The 20,638-nt window shown below is 38.4% G+C and overlaps 1 protein-coding gene across 1 annotated transcript in view; it reads left to right on the plus strand.

Moving 5' to 3' along the window:
* Window positions 1–20,638, plus strand: part of GABBR2 (gamma-aminobutyric acid type B receptor subunit 2) — a 483,887-nt gene that overhangs the window by 434,176 nt on the left and 29,073 nt on the right. The window contains exon 14 of the mRNA XM_035318083.1: window positions 9,623–9,733. Within this exon, the coding sequence (XP_035173974.1) occupies window positions 9,623–9,733 (111 nt within the window). The remainder of the gene's footprint in view (window positions 1–9,622; window positions 9,734–20,638) is intronic.

A 20,638-nucleotide genomic window follows, 5' to 3' on the forward strand; every position in this document is an offset into this window, starting at 1 on the left:
CTGTCTATCTGCCTTTCTTTCTTCGTTCCCATCCACTTGTAAAATTAGACCTGAGTTCTGTATTTGTAACAAGTTGAGTGGTGTAAAATAACTACATTAATATCCTTGAAACCACAAAATGTGTTAGGACTTTTTTCCTTGGCTTTTATGGTACATCTTTTTCAAGTTTTAGAAAACTGAAAGAAAGATGTTTTCTTCAACTTAAAGAAGTAAGACACAATAAGCTGGGTTCTTCTCAGCTTTCCTAGGCAGTTTGCTTAACCTTCATATCACTCCCTGTCTTCTGCTATAGAAATGAGGTAACATCTCACTTTCTGATAGTGCTCTGAGCAGTACTTCATTGTTCTGGTACAAAGTGAGTAAATTCACGGATTGGCAGCTAGAGTAGTTGTATCTATTTCATGAAATGTTTTTTTTTTTTTGTCTTTTTCACCTCAGAAGCAGCATTCCTAATTTTTTTATCCTTATGAGAAGGTTTTCTATTCAGATGGGGACTGATAATGCATGTTATCTCGTTGAAGCTGTATTCATAGTCATCAGCTGTAAACATTTTTAGACAAATATAAATATTTACCTGATTGTAAACTTATAAAATATAAACACTATGAAAAAGTAAAACAAATACAAATTCAAGTCTAAAAGCAGTTTCTCTTTGGGACCTGCATGACTGAGCATCAAGTATGCACAGTGGATGCAGTGTCCATTGTGGTTGTTCAGAACCTTGTCCTCACCTTCTCCTGAGATCAGATTCTTTATGTTTCACATTTCTCACACCAGTCATGGAGTCTCTAGGCATAAGGACAGTCTAGAGAGTGATTTTATGGATAGAAAACTGTATTCCTATACTGGAAAACAGTCTTACTACATCAAAGAGTTTTTTGCTTGTCTGCTGGACCTGCTTGTTGTTCACAAACAGAGAAGGACTGGTGGGAGATGTGGTGACAGGGAGCTATCTTGGGCAGAGTGACCATGACATGGTAGAGTTCTCTATTCTTGGTGAAGTCAGGAGGGTTGTCAGTAAAACTGCTACCTGGGACTTCTGGAGGACAGATTTGCTCAGGACACTGGTAGGGAGGGTCCCTTGGGAGTCAGTCCTGAAGGGCAGAGGGGTCCAGGAAGGCTCCTCAGGAAGAAAGTCTTAAAGGTTCAGGAGCAGTCTGTCCCCACATGCCATAAAACAAGCCAGCAGGGAAGAAGTTCAGCATGGATGAACAGGGAACTTTTGCTGTGTATTCGAGAGAAGAAGAGAGTTTATGAAGAAGGGTCAGGCAACTCGGGGAGATTACAAGGAAGTTTCCAGGATAAGAAGAGAAAAAATCAGGAAGACCAAAGCCTAACACGAGCTCAACCTGGCCACTATGGTCAAGGATAACAAAAAATATATATATATTTTTATAAATATATTAATGGAAAGAGGAAGGCCAAAGAGAATCTCCATTCTTTACAGGATGCAGGGTGGAATATGACTACAGAGGATAAAAAAAAAGGCTGAGGTTCTTAACGCCTTCTTTGAATCTGTCTTCACTAGCCAGACCACATATCCTCAGGGTAGTCATCCTGCCAATCCAGAAATCTGGGACGAAGAGCAGTAGCACCCCCCTGGAGAGACCTGCTGTTCCACCTGGACTCAATCTATGGGGCCAAATGGGACCCACCCAAGGGTACCGAAGGAGTAGGCAGAGGTGATTGCCAAGCCTCTTTCCATCATCTATCGGTGGTTATGGTCATCCAGAGAGGTCCCAGATGACTGGAGACTTGCTAATGTGACAGCCATCTATAAGAAAGGTCATAAGGATGAGCCAGGGAACTACAGGCCTGTCAGTCTGACCTCGGTGCCAGGAAAGTGATGGAACAGGTCATCTTCAGTGCAAAGTACGCAGGACCACCAGGGGATCAGGCCCAGTCAGCATGGGTTCATGAAAGGCAAGTACTGCCTGACCAACTTCTTCTCCTTCTATGTCTGGGTGACCCACCTGGTGGATGAGGGAAAGCCTGTTGACGTAGTCTACCTAGACTTCAGCAAGGCCTTTGACACGGTCTCCCACAGTATTCTCCTGGAGAAGCTGGCAGGCCATGGCTTGGACAGGTACACTCTTTGCTGGGTTAAAAACTGGCTGGATGGCTGAGCCCAGAGAGTGGTGGTGAACGGAGTGAAATCCAGCTGGTGACCAGTCACCAGTGGTCTTCCCCAGGGGTTGGTGTTGAGGACCATACTCTTTAAAATCTTTATTGATGACTTGCATGAGGGAATTGAATACACATTATGTAGGTTTGCAGACAACCGTGCTGGGGGGAAGTGTTGATGTGTCGGAGAGTAGGAAGGCCCTGCAGAGGGACTTGGACAGGTTAGATCAATGGGCAGAGGCCAATGGGATGAGGTTCAACATGGCTTAGTGCTGGGTCCTGCACTTTGTCCACAACAACCCCTTGCAGCGCTACAGGCTTGGGGTGGCTCAAAAGCTGTGCAGAGGAAAAGGATCTGGGGGTGCTGATTGATACTCACCTGAAAATGAGTGCCCAGGTGGCCAAAAAGGCCAACAACATCCTGGCTTGTATCAGGAAGAGTGCAGCCAGCAGGACCAGGGAGGTGATCGTCCCCCTCTACTCTCCTCTGGTGAGGCCGCACCCCAAGTACCGTGTTCAGCTTTGGGCCCTCACTACAAGGACATTGGCCTTGGAAAGTGTCCAGAGAAGGGCTATGAAGCTAGTGCAGGGCCTGGAACACAAGTCCTATGAGGATCGGCTGAGGGAACTGGGGTTGTTTAGTCTGGAGGAGGCTCAAGGGAGACCTTATGGCTCTCTACAACTACCTGAAAGGAAGGTGTGGGGAGCTGGAGTTTGGCCTCTTCTCATAGATAACCAGTGATAGGCTAGAGGAAATGGTTGTGCCAGGGGAGGTTTAGGTTAGAAATTAGGAGACATTTCTTCTCAGAAAGAGCAGTCAGGTATTGGAGCGGGTTGCTGAGGGAGGTGGTGGTGTCACCGTCCCTGGGGGTGTTTAAGGAAAGGTCAGACCTGGCGTTTAGGGACATGTTTTAGTGGGTGATATTGGTAGTAGGGTGATAGTTGGACCAGATGATCCTGAAGGTTTTTTCTAACCTTAACGATTCTATGACGATTCAAAATAGTAGTGTGTAAACGATTACAGATGGCTAATTTCTTTTATTAGTACTGAGTTGCTGTATCTGAGTAATTTTCTGTTATTACAAGTAGCACTGTGTGGTAGGTACCATCCTATTCTTTATCATTACTATTTATATTTCAAAACAGCCATTTTCGTGTGTGGTAACTTCCACGTGCACCTACCTGCTTACACCAGAAAGCACGTGTGCAAAGCGTACATGAGTATTAGGGCTGAAGATGCATCTTGCTTCTCTTCTTTTCCATAAAGAATCGGATGAAATTACCTGAAAAGCAGTGTTAAAAATAAACCCAGGACACAGGATGGGAGGTGGAGGGCAGTCCCTGTGGCCAAGGGGCAGCCTTTCTCTCTGGCAAGCCAGAAGGCCTGGGGGAGCCAGCCCCACAAAAGGGGCTCTCAGCCCTCCTGACCCTCCTCTTTCTTCCACAGGAGGACATCTTCTAGGCAGTTCCCAGCACAGCTGTCTTGGGCCATGCAAGGGCCACTCACACAGGGCATCACAAAGGCTTGCTGAGGTCACAGTGGCCATGACTGCCCCACCTTTGCTCAGGGCATCCCTCCTCTGGAGAAGAGGAGGTTCAGGGGAGACCTTATTGCTCTCTACAACTACCTGAAAGGAAGGTGTCGGGAGCTGGGGGTCAGTCTCTTCTCACAGATAACCAGTGACAGGACTAGAAGGAATAGCCTCAAGTTGCTCCAGGGGAGATTTAGGTTGGAAATTAGGAGACATTTCTTCTCAGATATAGTAGTTAGGCATTGGAATGGGTTGCCCAGGAAAGTGGTGGAGTCACCGTCGCTGGGGGTGTTCAAGGAAAGGTTGGACATGGTGCTTAGGGACATGGTTTAGTGGTAATAGTGGTGACAGGGTGATGGTTGGACCAGATGATCTTGAAGGTCTCTTTCAACCTTGGTGATTCCATGATTCTGTGATTTTCTGTTTTAGTATCAGATTGTTCCAAGACTCTAAATTAAATAAAAATACACAAAGGAAAAGTCTTTAAATCAGTGTTTTGGATCAGTAGACAATTACAGAAATGACTGACATTCTCGATTAATCTTGAGAAGCAATGAAATTGGTCACTGGATTGCAAGAATCCAGTAACAGATTTTTAGTCAGCTGAGCTACTAGGTAACATATCAAGTGTTTAACAGCGTATCTGAATACAATCTTAGCTACGGACAAAGAAATTTATGCTTTTATGTTAGGTTGATTACCAAATTTTTAGTTGGAAGAGTCTAGGTGAGCTACCCTAGCATAATATTGCATTTGCTATTTTGCATTCATGGAAGCTACGACTTCACCAAGTAAAAAAATATAGAAAACAAAGATCAATTTCCTGGCAAATCTCTTTTTCATATCCAAGTTGTTTTGGCCTAAAAATATCCTCAAATCATTAAGTAATTGAAAAATAGTCAGTCTCTGTTTCTTCTTTTTCACTTTTCATCAGTAATTAAGAACCTGGATAAAATATACAGCATATAAAACCTGCTTAAATTCTTTTCTGAAACACCTTTCCATATGGATATGCAATTTAGCACAGAGGAGGGTCTGTTACAATGTGCAAGTAAATGTATTTTTTTACAGCATTTATAGTAAAAACTAACTATAATTATCCTTGCAAAAATGTGAATTTGAAAAAGTAAGGCCAATCTTCTAATTTAACAAAGTCTGGATTTTTAGATAAGGAATCACATTTGGTCTCCATATGACTGATACGAGTGCCAAATTTAAAATGCCAGAGATGTCTAATTCATGCTGCAGAACAATATACAAATAGTATACAGTCATTACTCTAATTAGATGGAGACTATTTAAAGGTAAGATAAAACAGACTGGAGGATGGCATATGAAGACCATTTTAACAGTGTGACAAAAGAGTGTGATCCCATATTTTCCTACATGATGGGAACTGCACAGTTTATTTTAAATCTAGTAAACAGAAGCTGTAATTATTTATCTTATGTTTCATATTCATCTTTAGAAAGGCTGAGGCCTAATGTTCTAATTTTCTTACTGATGAAACTACAGCTGTAGAAAAGAAAAAATATACTGGAAATCTGCAATGTATTTTCTTAGAAAGCTTGGTGAGATCCTCCACCCCATGAGTTGTGCTATGCAGCAGCACCAGAATTCTGTAAATAAGGATTATCTGCTATCCTTGCAATGTGATCTGGAGATATGTCCACCTAGAAGTGCCCTGAGAAGGTCAAGACTTTTTGGGTAATATGTGGTGGCACAGTGTGAAAGGAAACCTTTTCACTGTATAAAATGCTTCGAGGAGCACAGACCCTTTCTCCTTTTAAGTCGTATGTGATTCCTTTAAGTCCTATAGAGAAAAACTGGTATTAAAGATTCAAAATCTGTCAATGTATTTGTCATCATACATCTTACCATTTTGCAGGTTCTTTTCCAAATGGATTTTGGCTAGTACAATAGCCCCTACACTGAAAAATAAATAGTAGTTCTAGGTGAAAAAGGGAGACATGGACAGTATTTATATGGATCAACTAACATCATGCCTAGGTGGACAAGTTCCTCCCCTGTCTTTCCACACCCCAGCCTGAGACAAGGAGAGTTGGCCACCACACCGCTTATGTTTTTGCCACTGAAACTGCACTTTCACTTGATTCTCATTGTGACTGTTTTTGTTTGTTTGTTTGTTTTTGATGTGGTACGGGAGTATGTGAGGCACTCAGAAGTTTCTGTCATTGCCCCTGCCCTGGTCTCTCTTGAAAATTTTCCTGCTGTTTCCAGATGGTTTTAATCTTTACTCTTCCATCTGGCAGTAACCGCTTAAGTCCTTTCTCACCTACCCTGAAGAAGATCTGCCAGACCACCAACAGACTGAAGAGCAAAGCAAATAAAAAGGCAACCAAACTACAGAGGTGACAAATAACAATTTGAACATGCCTGGAAAGTGTGTATAATTATTTTGTAGGTTTATCTGTTTACTGGCTTGAGTTGCTCCCTAGACCTAGCAGATCTGATGTAAAACAAGCATTTTACTGGAGATGATACACAACTCCTGTATGAAGTGAATGGATTAAACTGTTTATGTTCAACTGCTGAAAACACTCCAGAAATTTATGTCAATGTCAGAAACCTTATTAGGTTTCAGAGGAGGTAGGAAAGCTTCATCCTAATCACAAGATAGGAGGTCTTCAGGCTTTTGAGAATGACATCTGAAGGGCATTTAGATTGTTTTCTATAAAAGGAAAGGGCAAATTTCCAGTACATATATAATCACTGGTAGCATTTATGTTGTCATCCTCTCTAAAGCAGTAAAAAAGTGCACAAATGGTGGATGATTAGAGAGGTCAGTGAAGTGCTCCATTCAGCTGTAATTGTGGAGTTTTTTAAAATTCTTTTGACATCAGAAAATATAACATTTTTTTTAACACAGCTTTTTTGCTATGATTAGTTAATTCATGCAAAATCAGTAAAGAAACAGAATGGCAAATTAAAAGCAGTAAACCAGGAATGTCATTTTGCACTAGTGATAAGTAATCAGCAAAATAAGTTCACTGTAAAATTACTGCTACCTTCCAACACTTAACTCCAAACGCACAAATGCTCAACAAAATTTTGTTTAATATGCTACCACCTTGCAGATCTGGAAAGAAGTGCTGTCCTGTGTACAAAACTGCTGATGCTGCAGAGTATTCTCCCTTTTCCTCCTCCCACTGGAGCACTTCACAAGACTTTCTTTTCTCACATGGAATATGTGGATACACAGCATTATTTACTTAACATACTTTTTTAATTATCATGGCCTTATAAAATCTGGCTATCTTCCTATTAGGGAAATGATGTGAATCCATTCTCTCTAATAGGATTTCAAAACAAGTTATGTTTTCCAGTTCATCATTTTTCTGCCTGAGTTTTTCAGTTTTGAGTAATGAATGGACATATGCTTTACAATTTTGAAGCAAATTTGCATTAGAGAATAACTACATAGTGGAAATAAAAAAAAAAAAAAAAAAAAAAAAAAAAGTTATCTGCAACTGACCAAACAATTCAGCATTTCAGTAATACTTTTCAAAATAAGGAGTAATTCCAATTACTTGTACTTGGTTAAAAGTGGTGGGATGCTTCAGTCAAAGCATGAGGGGAGGTTTCAATCCAAGGACAAGGGAAACAAAGCACATGGCATAATCCACTGCACCAAGTGAAAGCTTATATGTTTGTAAACCTCTTCATTTCACAAAATTATGAAACTGGAAATACACGATAGAAAGAATGCAGAGCTGGGGAACTGAAGGGACAGTCCTGTGGCAACTCCGCAGTGTGAAGAAAAAGTCATTCTGATGACCATGATTTACCTTAAATTTTATGTAATTTCCGTAATTCCAGACCATGAGGAATGGCATACTGTAACATAAAGATTAAAAACAACAACCAAACTAAAACTTTACATTAATCTCAGGCATAATTTAGAATTTCAGAAAAAATGTGTCTGTAATGCAGTCCTGTTCACATGTAAATTACATTTTTTAGAGCTATATTTGATCAACTTATCACACAGACTTCATTTCATTCTACTCAAAAATGATGTTGAACATAGGAGGTTGTAACAGAAATTTTAGGTTTAGACTTTTGTCATTGACCAAGGAGAATTGGGTAGTTGTACAGATCCCCAGACCAACATTTGTAGCATCTTAAATGTTGTACTGCCACTTCGTGTTGTCAGTCATTTGAGTTCTGTGGCCAATGATTATTTGCTTTCCATCAGCAGCTGTTAGAGTGGAGTCATAAGCTCTCATGGACAGTAAATATTGGCTTCCCGATTTCTATTTTATTTTAGGAGATATTTTTTCAAAGATTTTTATTCTTCTGTTCAGGGTTTCTACAGAAGTCCGGGATAACAATAGGTTTTAAATGTTATTACGTTGCTTACTGGAGGATTTGCAAGGAAAGTTACAAATCCTGTGACTGTACAATGCACAGCACAAGGCTGTTTTTTCTTTTACCCCTGTGTCCATCTCTTTATTTGTTACATTATACTTTTTTTTTTTTTTTTTTTTTTTTTAACTCCATATAAGGTCAGGAGCAATGCCTCACATCCAAAAAGTTTGATGGAGGAAACAACTGAGCATTAATGATTAATGTTGTTACCACTAAAGTCTATAGCAGAATTCACGCTAGCATCCAAAGCAGCAAGCGCAAGCAATTACTCAGACCTCTTTAAAATCCTTCACCTACAATTCTCTGTTTCGGTTGGTGGAGATGTGATTTTTTCCTTAGCTTATGCAATAATCATTATTCTCCTGCATGAGACATTTCACACTTTTTTTTTTTTTTTTTTTTTTTTTTTTTTTTTTTTTTGTCACAAAGGGAAATTGCAAAACCTACAGGGACAACCAGGTACAGAAAGTTATGTTTGGGTTGATCTCACTTTAGCTGAAAATCAGATCCAGTGTTTCAAAGCAGAAAGCAAAAATAGCTTTCAGGATTTCAGAGTATTCTGTAAAGCAACACAGAATAATAGCACACACAGCTCTGAATAGCCAAAAGGAACATTCTCTGGTACCTAACAAAAACAGCATCTCTTAGAATCACATATAAGAAGCACCTTGTGTTCTTAAATGATATACACCATTAAAAAGCAGTTTCACTATAACGTAGTCCATACCCTAATTGTAGGCAGCATAGTATCTAGTTCCTATTTGCTCTTTGTGCCAGCTGTTGTTTTTTGTTTGTTTGTTTTGTTATGTTTTGTTTGGGGGGGTGGGGACTGTTTTTGGTTTTTATTTTTGATGTAAAAAATGAGGGATTCTTGCAGGTTTCTCTGAGCATTAATTATAACTTCTCCCTCATTCAAACAGTCGTGGTAGTCTGCAAGTCCTTTTGATTCTGTGCTTTTGTACACTGTGCTTTCCAAAATGATACAAAACTTCCAGCCATATTAAATTTTGCACAGGTTTGCTTCAGTTTTTTGATGATTTATACTCCCTTCTAAGCTACTGCTGCAGTTTCCATAGTAAATGGTCTTTGATTTAGCTCATGGTTATCATTGAAAAAACATCTGAAACACAGCAGTGTTTCATACATTGTTTATCAACCATTTGCCAGTGACACAAGAACTGCGGGTGAAAGGAAGGATGACTTCAAGTACATTTATTTTCATGGCTGTGCATTCAAGCTGCTTTCCTGGTAAAAAAATAAAATAAAATAGATGTCCTAAAGCTGATAAATGTGACTGACACTGTTAAAGAGAGTGATTTCAGACATTTTCTTTCCGTTTTGCAGTAGAGGTGACCTTATCTAGCAGTAACTATCATTCAGTTGTTTCCTCTGATCTTTGCTTTTTACTACATTCCTTTGCAGGTTCTTGGGACTGCAGCCATCACAGGTTTCTTTTAAGTTGTTAATAGCATATCCTACACATCCTCAGTCTACTGAGAATAGATTTAACTACCTCTGAATCTGTGAATACAGATGAAATCTTAATTCAAATATTTCAACCTTTATTTTTATAGCCGGACCCTGCGGGCAGAGACATCTCCATCCGACCAATCTTGGAGCACTGCGAGAACACACACATGACAATTTGGCTTGGGATTGTCTATGCATATAAAGGGCTGCTGATGGTAAGCATAGCTTGTTCTGCATAATGCTGCTTTCAAGCTGCTATTTGCTGATAGGCATGAATGGAATTATATTTGCTTTCCTGATAGGTGGGAGTGAGTAAAACTTTCTTGAATGCATCTTTGCGCCTGCTCTAAATTTTATTAAGTGGTCATATGTGGATATAAGAATACATAAAACTAATGGAACACTAATAGTATTAAAGCCGAATACTACAAATACATTGCAAACCAATGTGAAAATACTCAAAAGGTGGGTCTATGAATGAGACAACTTAGAAAACTCAGCAGCCTGATAATCTGAACTCCTTTACATTCTCCAAAAGGGTGGGACTAGCTTATTCTAAAAGTTTGCCTCTGAGTTGGAGATGTCCTTCAAGAATAGTCACAGGATATGAGAGATGAATTTGAAGTCAGAGTCAAAATAACACTGTTTTCAATAAGGCCCATCTCCACAAAAAAAAATAAATAAATAAATAAATAAATAAATAAATCAAGAACCAGCAATCTCAAACCTTGATAGATTTTTTTAAAAATGTAAAAGTGACCATTCATGATTAAAAGCTCCTGAGAACCTACGCCTGAAGGCTTTTAAAATATCTGATTTTTGACAGCACTGACCAGCTGAACACCTACCTTGAGCTAAGCCCCATCTGGATCCTAAGACTAGATAAACATTTGCTTACACTGCCTGAAGGGTTCAATCTGTTCTGTGCATTTGTAGCATGCCTGCTCACTGGGACACCCATGAAAGACTGGGTCAGCTGCTACCATTCAGCACTGCTGGTGCTTCTGCCTTCGGGAAGCCAGGGAGAGCGAGATTCTAGTGCCTGGAGAGCACATCTCCCTGCTCTACAGCAAATGGCTGTTCTACCAGGCTGCAGGGTCCTGCTTGTTTTCATGCTGCTTTTTGCAGGCTGAAAGATCTTTAAATACACAGCACAAAGTTCACAGAAAGGGACGAGAGCTTTTTCTATTTATTCCAAACACTCAGTTGCTTTGTGGTCAGGCTGGTCTTCTGGGGGGTGTCTTCAGGCAGAGAAGGGGGTTGCACTGAGCCCCTACACTTCCTGGGCTCTGATCCTGGTGCTACTCACCAGAAGAAAGCTTTCCCGCCTTCCCACCTTCCCATTTAAAAATAAAATACAAAAAATATGACTAGCTGTAGATGTCTATTTTTAGGAGGGTGTCCAAGCAGCCTGTGAAACCAAGAGTTACAGGATGTACGTGATCACCCCACAGGGATCAGGATTTAGGAGAGATTCCACATCTCAGCATTTCTTACTCGGTAGCTGAATGTGGCTGTGGATTCATGGCAACATCAGCATGCAGGACAGCATCAAGAGACTTTTTTTTCTGAGGGCAAGGTTGCCAGAAGTTAGGAGCAGTGACACTGACCAGCACTGGGGCCAGAGTTTGACAGTAAGATAGCTAACTAAGACGTCAGCTTTAGTACCCAATTGCTGACAATATATTAAACCTTGTTGTCTCTTTTCTAGCATATTCCTTGATTACTATTCAGATGTATTCATCAGTAAATTCCTACTCTTCACCTAGAGTATTTTTCCCTTTAAATACTTAATTTTGCAAGAGTTTTTTAGGTAGTATGTTAAAAGGAATAATTGGTTTTCCATACTTTTTTTTGCTTTTTATTTGTATAGGGCAGTATAAATGAACAAATAAAATTAAAATCCATTAAATAAAACACTGAAGGGTTACTTTTTCTTTTTTAAAAATAATAATAATAATAACTTTTTCAATGAAAAAATCTGCCATTTGTTAGTAAAGAGACAGGAAAAATAATGTTAAATATTAAAAAATAAATAAAAATAAAAACAGGTAATTTTCTTTGAAATGTTTATGTTCTGTTCAGGTAGTTCTGGACAGTAGTTAAACTTGATTGGTTCTCACTGGTTCATTGCCCTAGATTGGTTTGTTTTCATGTCATTGTACTGTTTTCTACAAGATATGTGACTCAGTTTGTTTAAGTTTGCAAATGCCATTTGGTATTAGTCATTATAATTATTTCAGGCACCCAGTGTTTCATAACCACCAGTGAAATATATACTTTTATTACTCCAATGCCATTTATCACATAAATCTATATATATGAAAAAGAAAGGCACCATAATGAATTGATCAAATAATTGCTATGGTGTCCCACTCTTCTGTAACACATACAACTGTGTGATATCAGGAGAACAGGATTGATGTTTTTAATCTCATCACCAAACATGTTTTAGATTTTGTACACCAGATATAGCTTGGCTTTAGAACAATAAAACAAAACAAGGCAAAACAAAGCAAAGCAAAACAAACAAAAAAGCAACAGAACCTCTCACATTACTGTATCATTTTATAATGCGTTATCTAATATGAAACTCAGCAGTTTGTAATAATAATATATTTATATTTGTTGTTGTTGTTGTTTTTCACATACTTTATACTAAGAGCTAGCATTGGTAACTACATCATAGTGTGATACTTAAGGTAAAATGGCTTATTGATTTCCCTGCGCCAAGATTATGTATGGTGAATTCTTGTTGTCTCAAATTGAGAAAACAGAAATTAAGTTAACCTAAAAAAGTACTTTTCTGGTATGGCTTGAGCATATAGAAAAATACTGTTCATTCTTGTGACCTAAATGCACTAATGCAGTGAATAAATCATTCAGGATAGGGCAGAGCAGAGAAGGGCAAGATAGGGCAGGGAAGGCAGGGGCAAGGGAAGACAAGGGAAGCCATTAGTTGCCAGGAGGCAAAAGTTTCTTCTGTATGAAAGTAAGGAAACATTAGAAATCAGATTCATAGCTCTTCAATTTCCTTTGAAATCATGTGAGGAAATGTTTACTAATTGCACAAAAGCTTCTCAGTTTTTGGCTTCAAATTCTTCAGGAGGTGACCAGAAGATAACAGAAAGATAACAACCCTGAATCTTGCCTTTGCCATTGCATTAGTCCTCTTACTGACCTTGGCCAACCCCCATCAAATGTACTGGCTGCATTGTTTTCACATCTCAGGTTCAGCTCCTAAAAGGCTACATGCAGGCTTAAGGCTTCTCCATGATTACATGGTGACCATCAGTTGTAGCAAGTTTAATTTTAATTTCTGATGATGTAGACACAGTTGAAAACTACCTTTATTTTGCATATTCCAAAGGATGATAGAAATCACATCACCTTAAACTTTCCAGTGCTGCATTACTAGCATCTTTCTGGGCAGCGTGAATTTATTTTCCAATCTCAGAAAGAACAATACCAAGTTAAGGATGGATTGGACTGCTCTAGGGTACTTTGTGTATTAATCACACACGCTGGATTTGTCTACAGTTTGATTCCCTTCTTTCTGCTAATGCATTTAATTATCATTAGACTCAAGGTGTTCATATGTTGGAAGTTTCATTCTTTTGCTGATGTAATATCACAGTTACATATTATTCAGTTTCTGAGGAACATGATCTAAAGGCCAAGGTATATTTTTACATTGGCCATTTCTGTGCATATCAAATCCTACTTTTGCCATGTAAGCATTAACATATTGTTTTAGAGCTGTAACTATTATTACCAACCACTTCTGATTCATAGTTTTTAATCTATGATCCTTAGTTTACCTTGCTAAGGACAAAAACATCATGATAGAGAAATGAAAAACTGATGCATATACATGATGGGACTTGGTAGAAGTCACTAAGAGGGCTGATAAGAACAAGAAGTCAAATTTCTTCTTCTGATTCATTTTCCAGTGTTCTGTTTTGGTCACTATGGTTGACATGTTGCACAACATGACTGTAATTGATTTATGATGCCAAAAATACTATTAATTCAACTAAAATATACCTTTGGGATAAATGTTCAATCTTAATTTCAAGTTTGAAAGAATCCCTGTACTTCTTGAGGATCTCTAATCAATAGGCAGAACTTTGTCTAGCTCTGGATAGACAAATCTTGGTGGGTCCTACTTATCCATTATCCCTCTTTCTATAAAATAACCTGATATGTTTATTGCTAGAAAAACTACCCTGAGTGTGGCCAATTTTCTCTGACTTTTCTAAAAACCTTACTATGTTATGAAAATGGCATCTATTAATTGTTTACCCTTCTCCACCTTTGCTTCCTCTGTATCGTTCTCAGCAATTCTGTTATAGTCTACTTCAAGTCAAAAGTAAATGTGGGATAACATTAGGTTAGGAGTTTTTGTAAACCTGTCCATTTTCGTTGCCTTCTCATTCATAGTTACATGTCTAGATCTACCACTTAGATTTCAATCACTTTAAATTTGTTATATTGATTTTTTTACATACTAGTTTTAAATCACCACACTATATTAAGACAAACACTACTGATAAATCCAAGCAAGCTGCATAAATCTGACTATCTTTATTCAGTCTTACAATCTCATTGAAAAACTAATAGCGTGTTGAATTATGTCACTTTTTTTTTTTTTTTTTGGTCTTTTATTGCCTGAGTTCAGGTATCAGCCATTTCACTAATTTGCTTAAAATATAAATTACAAGAATAGCTCTGTAATCACTGAAGATGTTCCACTTTCTCTTTTCCTGTACGACCTCTTTACTTCTTAAGTGGAGCTTTGCCAGAATTACAATAAATATCAACAATTAAGTCCAGCAGTCCAGAGAGTTTCTAAATCAATTCCTAAATCTACTGTGTGCAAACTACCAGGTATCTCTGATGACAACATCTAGTCTTGACAGTGTGATCAAGAGCTTTCTAATTGATGGAATATACTGGGTTTCGCTGTTTTGGTAAGACATGGATGCATTGTTCCATCTCTTTGTAAGTATAGGACAAAAATATTAATTAAGAATATCTTATCATGCATTATTACTATTGAATTTGTCAACTTCCGAGGAATTAATCAGTCTTAGGAATCTGTTTTTTTCTCACACTTGTTAAAGAAATGTTAATTAATACTCTTAATGCTGTTAGCCTTTCATTTTCTATTATGAATTTAACTTCCGTAGTGTATAAAAATACACTATTTCCATTTTAGAACCTTAATTCACAACCACTAGGATGAATTTCCTCTTTTTAAGTTTTGATACCTTCTGTCTACTCTTCTGCCAATTTTATTGCTTGTTTGTTTTAAATTCCACAACAACCAAAACCATTTTTAAGCTGAGGAAAGCTTTTTTACATTTATGAAGTTTAGGGCAGACAGTTTACAGCACATACCCAAACATCTTTCTGTTACTCTTTGTAAACATTCCCCTCATTTCCCCTGCTCCTCCTCTTTCTCAGTAACCTTTCCTTCACTTTGATAGTTAATAGAGCAATCTATTCATATTATTTTTCTAATGTTTTCACACACTTGGGAGTAGATTTTGCAAGAATCATGTTTTAGAGTTTAGGCTACAGTGCCCAGTTCCACAGTCAGCGACTCATGCTCGTGCACTGGGGTGATGGAGCATCTCACTGTCACATCAGGTGCTTAAACCCTCACTGTACATCTAGCCTATGAACACTGCAGCTGTGATCTGTAACCTGGACTGCTTGTTTTTTCTATTCACTATATTCACTCAGTACAGATTGGATATAAAGATTTATTTATTTATTTTCTCTATGAGGAAAGTCAAGCAGTGGAGCAGGTTACACAGAAAAGTTGATCAGTCTCCACCCTTCAATGTTTTCATCATCAGACTGGATAAAGTCATGCTCAGCCTGGTCTGGCCTCCTAATTGAGCCTTCTTTTTGAGCAGGAAGTTGCACTTGATGATTTAAAGCCAGGTTGGATGGGGCTTTGAATAAACTGATCTCATAGGAGTTGTCCCTGCCCATGGCAGGGGGTTGGAACTGGATGGTCTTTAAGGTCCCTTCCAACCGAAAGCATTCTGTGATTCCATGATTCTATGATTTCCTGAAATCCTTCCTGATTATCTTATGGTTCTATACGAATAATTTGTATATTCTTAATTAATCTCTTCATCAAATGAATACATGTTCTGTGTAGAAAGAAAATAAATAAATGAATAGTCTAAAAACCATGTGAAAATTGCTAATTATATCTCAAAACATCTGTAATTTTTAACACATTTGCTTTCATTCTTTATTAATTCCCTTCATGATCAAAAAGAGTACTCAGGAGAAGGGACTGCTTCCTCAGTTAAACTGCATGGTTCCAACTCATTTATGGCACGTTTCACATCAACCCATCTGTCCCACCTTATAAGCATTAGAGAGGAAGGTAGTTAAGTTTTATGGTGGAGGAAGGTAGTTTATAGTGGTACAAGAGATTTTTTATATATCTTTAATTAAACATTGACAGTATTTTAGTGTCCTAAACATAAGGTACCATATGGTTTTGTGGGATAATTTTTCCCTACTGTGACCATAAGGTAATTTCAAATATATTCTTGAAATACTGCAGATATTGCATATTCCCTTATGTGTCTGTTGTAGTTTAACCTGGCTCGCAGCTAAACACCACACAGCCGTTTGCTCACCCTCCCCCCTCCCTCTCTGGATGGGGGAGAGAAACGGGAAAGTGAAGCTTGTGATAAAGACAGTTTATTAAGATAGGAAATAATAATAATAATAATAATAATAATAATAATAATAATAATAATAATAGTGTGTACAAAACAAGTGATGCACAATGCAATTGCTCACCACCCGCTGACTGATGCCCAGCCCAACCCCAAGCAGCCGGCACCCCCACCCCAGCCAGCCACCCCTATATATTGTTTAGCATGACGTCAGATGGTATGGAATACCCCTTGGCCAGTTTGGGTCAGCTGTCCTGGGTCTGTCCCCTCTCAGCTCCTGCCGCACCCCCAGCCTGCCCGCTAGCAGGACAGAGCGAGGAGCTGAAAAGTCCTTGGCTTGGTGTAAGCACTGCTCTGCAGCAATTAAAACATTAACATGTTATCAGCACTCTTATCCTAATCCGAAACATAGCACCCTACCAGCTACTAGGAGGAAAATTATCTCTGTCCTAACTGAAACCAGGACAGTATCTCTTTGCATCACTTTTATAGAACAGAAATAGATTTAAATTGTAACACACCCTTGTTTTTATCAGAGATGTTTGATAATTTTAAAGTATGATTGTGGTGATCTTTTCCCAGAGACCATATAAAGCTATTCCAAATGGATATTTGCTAATAACTGTTACTATAATGTGTTTCATGACTAAGTAGAGTTCACATGGAGGAAAATCTAATACCAGAATAGAAAGAAGGCAGAAGATATTATTAACCTGTTTATTTGAAAGGATGGAGCATAAAGTGGAATTTTTTATCTGGATGCATGTTAGTGTCCACAGCTTTGTACAGCTGCTGTTCCACCTTAATCTGTGCAGGACCCTACTAAGTGACCTGCAGCTTGAAGGACTTTACCATGACCTTTAAGAAAAAAGTTCTGAATATCTCCTCTTGCAATTAAAAAAATGTTCAGCTGTTGTCTTAATGCTCAGTAGAAATATAAGGTTCCCTTTAGTATTTTCTATCTAGAGCAGCTCTGTGAAAATGAATTAAACATTTGTAAAAATAAAATAAAATAAAAGCTGACTCCTACCTGATCAGGGGAGTGAGTGGTGTTTTAATGTCAGATTGTGTTGTGTAGGTAGGAGACCTGTAAGGGTGTAGTTTGTTGTTCAGTTTGCTAACTTGACTTGGTGTGCTGACACATAAGAAAAAAAAAATAAAAAAAATAGATCACTCTTTTATAAATTTTCCTGAAAAATACTCTGTATTCTTCACTGCTTGATCACAGAATCACAGAATCACAGAATAGTCTAGGTTGGAAGAGACCTCCAAGATCACCGAGTCCAACCTCTGACCTAACGCTAACAAATCTTCCGCTAAACCATATCCCTAAGCTCTACATCTAAACGTCTTTTAAAGACCTCCAGGGTTGGTGATTCAAGTAAAAGATTCTCCAGTAAAAAGATTCTCCATTAAAAAAACTTAATTTTTTTTTTTTTCAGTTTTGAAAATTCTCATTGAAAAAATGTGCAGCCATTTCACTGAAATGGTTATATCTGTGATGATATAAATTTAATGAATGAACATGAATCTGGAAACCCACAACTCCAACTTTACGATTACTTCAGACTGAGATATGTTTACAGGCCAGAGTCCAGAACTGCCTTTATTTCAAGTGGGAGGGGAAATCTCCCAGCACCCTAACCGGATATAAAAATAGCTGTAAGATCTTTTACTTCAAAGCTTGCTTTTATGTGGCACAGCAGGGCTATGATCTGCAACTGAGCTCAGTAAGTGCTACTGCGATACCGTAATTAGCTGCAAAGCTGCAGACTAATCCAATATATAATCTTTCTAAAACCATAACCTCTAGTTATTGGCAAGCAAATTGTGATTTTCTCTGATTTTCTCTGTTATTTTTCTGCTTATCTTTGCTATAATTTTCCTTCTTCATCTTTATGAATATGTTTCATATCCCTTGTTCTGAGTATAAGCAAACATGACTTTGAAATGAAACATATAGGCAAACTGGTTTATGGTAAGCATAGGGCAAGAAGGAAGACAGAAAGAGAAGTAATCTCCTGCCTGTCATCTGCCAGTCTATGTTAGTCCAATAGTGAATTAGACTCTTGATTGTATAAATGTATGCTGTGGATCAGTAAGCAATCATAAATGTGTTTAGCAGTAATTCTGATTAACAAGATTTAACATGAACTATCTGTTGAGTTTTGAAAAACAGTGCTAAATATTTTCCCGTATATCAGCTACCTTTACTCTATTCCCTGCCATCACAACTTAGTTGGTAAAAGATATCTAAAAATTAAAGTTTGCCTGTTAAAATCTGTGAGACTTCAATATGTGAAGTGACTGAAATTCCATCATTATTTACAGTGGTATAATTCCATTTTCTGCAGACACTGTTTTCCCCAAATTTATACAGCAGTCCTCTCACTGCTTTTTTAGGTACACTGACAACACAGCCTAAAAACCACCTCTTCAAAGGTAATGATCTAAATCAGTGTGGTGCCACATTGAAGCTGTGTACCCGCAAACAAACCAATCATTCCTGTAGAGTCCATACCTCCAGAGAAAGCTCAGAACAACATTTTATGACACTTTCTACATCAACAAGATGTGTATTTAGTAGACCAAAATGAGAAAAGTCATTTTTTTATAGGTTAATGACTCTAACGATGTAGTAAGCCTTCCTAGTTGCATTCTCAATGTGTCTTTGGTTGAGATCCCCAAAGGGACTTAAATTAGACCATTAGGCTTGATAGTAGACTATTGTGCTGCCTAACCTTTAGATAACTTCTTTCTATAGGCAAATGCATTGCCCTGAGTTGTTCAAACTCCTTCTGTGACGCACAGGACCTATCAGGAGCCTCAGGAGGGGAATTGTAACCGTCAGCCAGGAGCTGCCTAAGCTAGATGGTATAAAACAGTGGGGACAGATGTGTCCTGTCCCTCTGTGAATCTTGCACATTAGCACTACTAACAGCTGCCTCCCTCCATCCCGGTGTGTTTATGCATGTCTTCTCTAAAGACTGTTTAATCAAAATTCTCAGCAGAGATTAGAGCTAACATCCCACGCAAGTGCCCAAGTAATTAAGACAGCCAGTCTCTCATTACATAAAATCTGACAGCTCAAAAAAATAAATAAAAAATAAATAAATAAAAAATAAATAAAAAAAAGAGAGAGAGAGTTTTGAGAGCTCCTTCTTTCTGAAAACAACTTCTAACCTGGGGTTAGGGAGCACATTTCAGCCAAAATTAAGAATTGTACCATGGTGTCCAAGCAATGCACTGATCATCACCAGCATCGTTGTCTTGAGTGAAGATGGCTGATGCTGCATTTTGTGTGGAGGCCAAGCTGGCAGATGTGCTCTGAGAAACCTTACCAGCTTGAGCCCTCCAGGAGCAACAGGAGAAGAAACAGCTGCTCTGCTAATCCCAGCAAGCTTTAAATATCAAATAGTCCTTAAATTCCTCAGCAATCTCAAAACTTAGGTGCCCCCAAGCATAATGAGGATGTTGATTTACATAGCTGGGGATGATTAATGTTTAAAGTTTAGATACCAGGAGCAGAGAGCAGCTGAACTGGGCTGTTGAAAGCCTGTGTTTTTAACTGGAGTTCATACATTTCATATTCAAAACTGTATCAGAGAACTACAGAAATCTGGACCTTTCGCTGACAATGTGCATTCCATTCCTTAACCAAGCCATTATAGAGAGTTTCAGGCTTTTTTGAAGTCAAAAAAGTGAATCCTTCCTTTCTGCAGATTGGTTGAGCCTCAGGAAGGGAGAACATGAGAGGGACAAATGGAGGGAAAGTGAAGTGTCATATTCTCTCTGGAAGGGTCTGAGATTGAGGAGGACTCTCATCAGCTCTGTAGAACCCTTCAAACTCTTAACAGCCGAACAAAGAGAATCTTGTAATCACCACTGTCCTGGCAGCAGGCTGTGGAAAAATCTGTTTTTATTCATGTTTGAGTCTCAAGGATGAGCTGTGACTTTTAGAAAAGTACAGCTCTGTTGCTGAGGCAAACATTTTACCCAAAATGCCAATAAAAAATAAAAACAATGCTCTCAAGTTTATAGTGCATCATTCAGAGGAAACCCGCTTGCTGTAAGAGCCTCTCTCTTTCTTTAGTTATCAAGTAAATAAATATCTTCCTTTCAGCTGGAAGATACTTAACCATCTTCCATGCTGTTTTAATTATAAATGAGAATGGGTCAAACCTTAACACCCACGACACTGTTCAAATGATCTTTTTCCATTATAATTGATATTTTAGATAGCTTTCTAACTGCCTTAGCTATAAATTCATGCCCATTATTTGTAATAAGTGCTGGCCTCATTTAAGAATGTTGGCTATGTTCCCAGAATAATGTTTTTGAAAAAGAGTCTGTTCATACCGGAAGAAGTGGGGAGAGAGCAAGGGATGACCCACAGCCCTGAAAATC

This window comes from Oxyura jamaicensis, chromosome 2 (assembly GCF_011077185.1).
Source record: "Oxyura jamaicensis isolate SHBP4307 breed ruddy duck chromosome 2, BPBGC_Ojam_1.0, whole genome shotgun sequence".
Taxonomy (NCBI): domain Eukaryota; kingdom Metazoa; phylum Chordata; class Aves; order Anseriformes; family Anatidae; genus Oxyura; species Oxyura jamaicensis.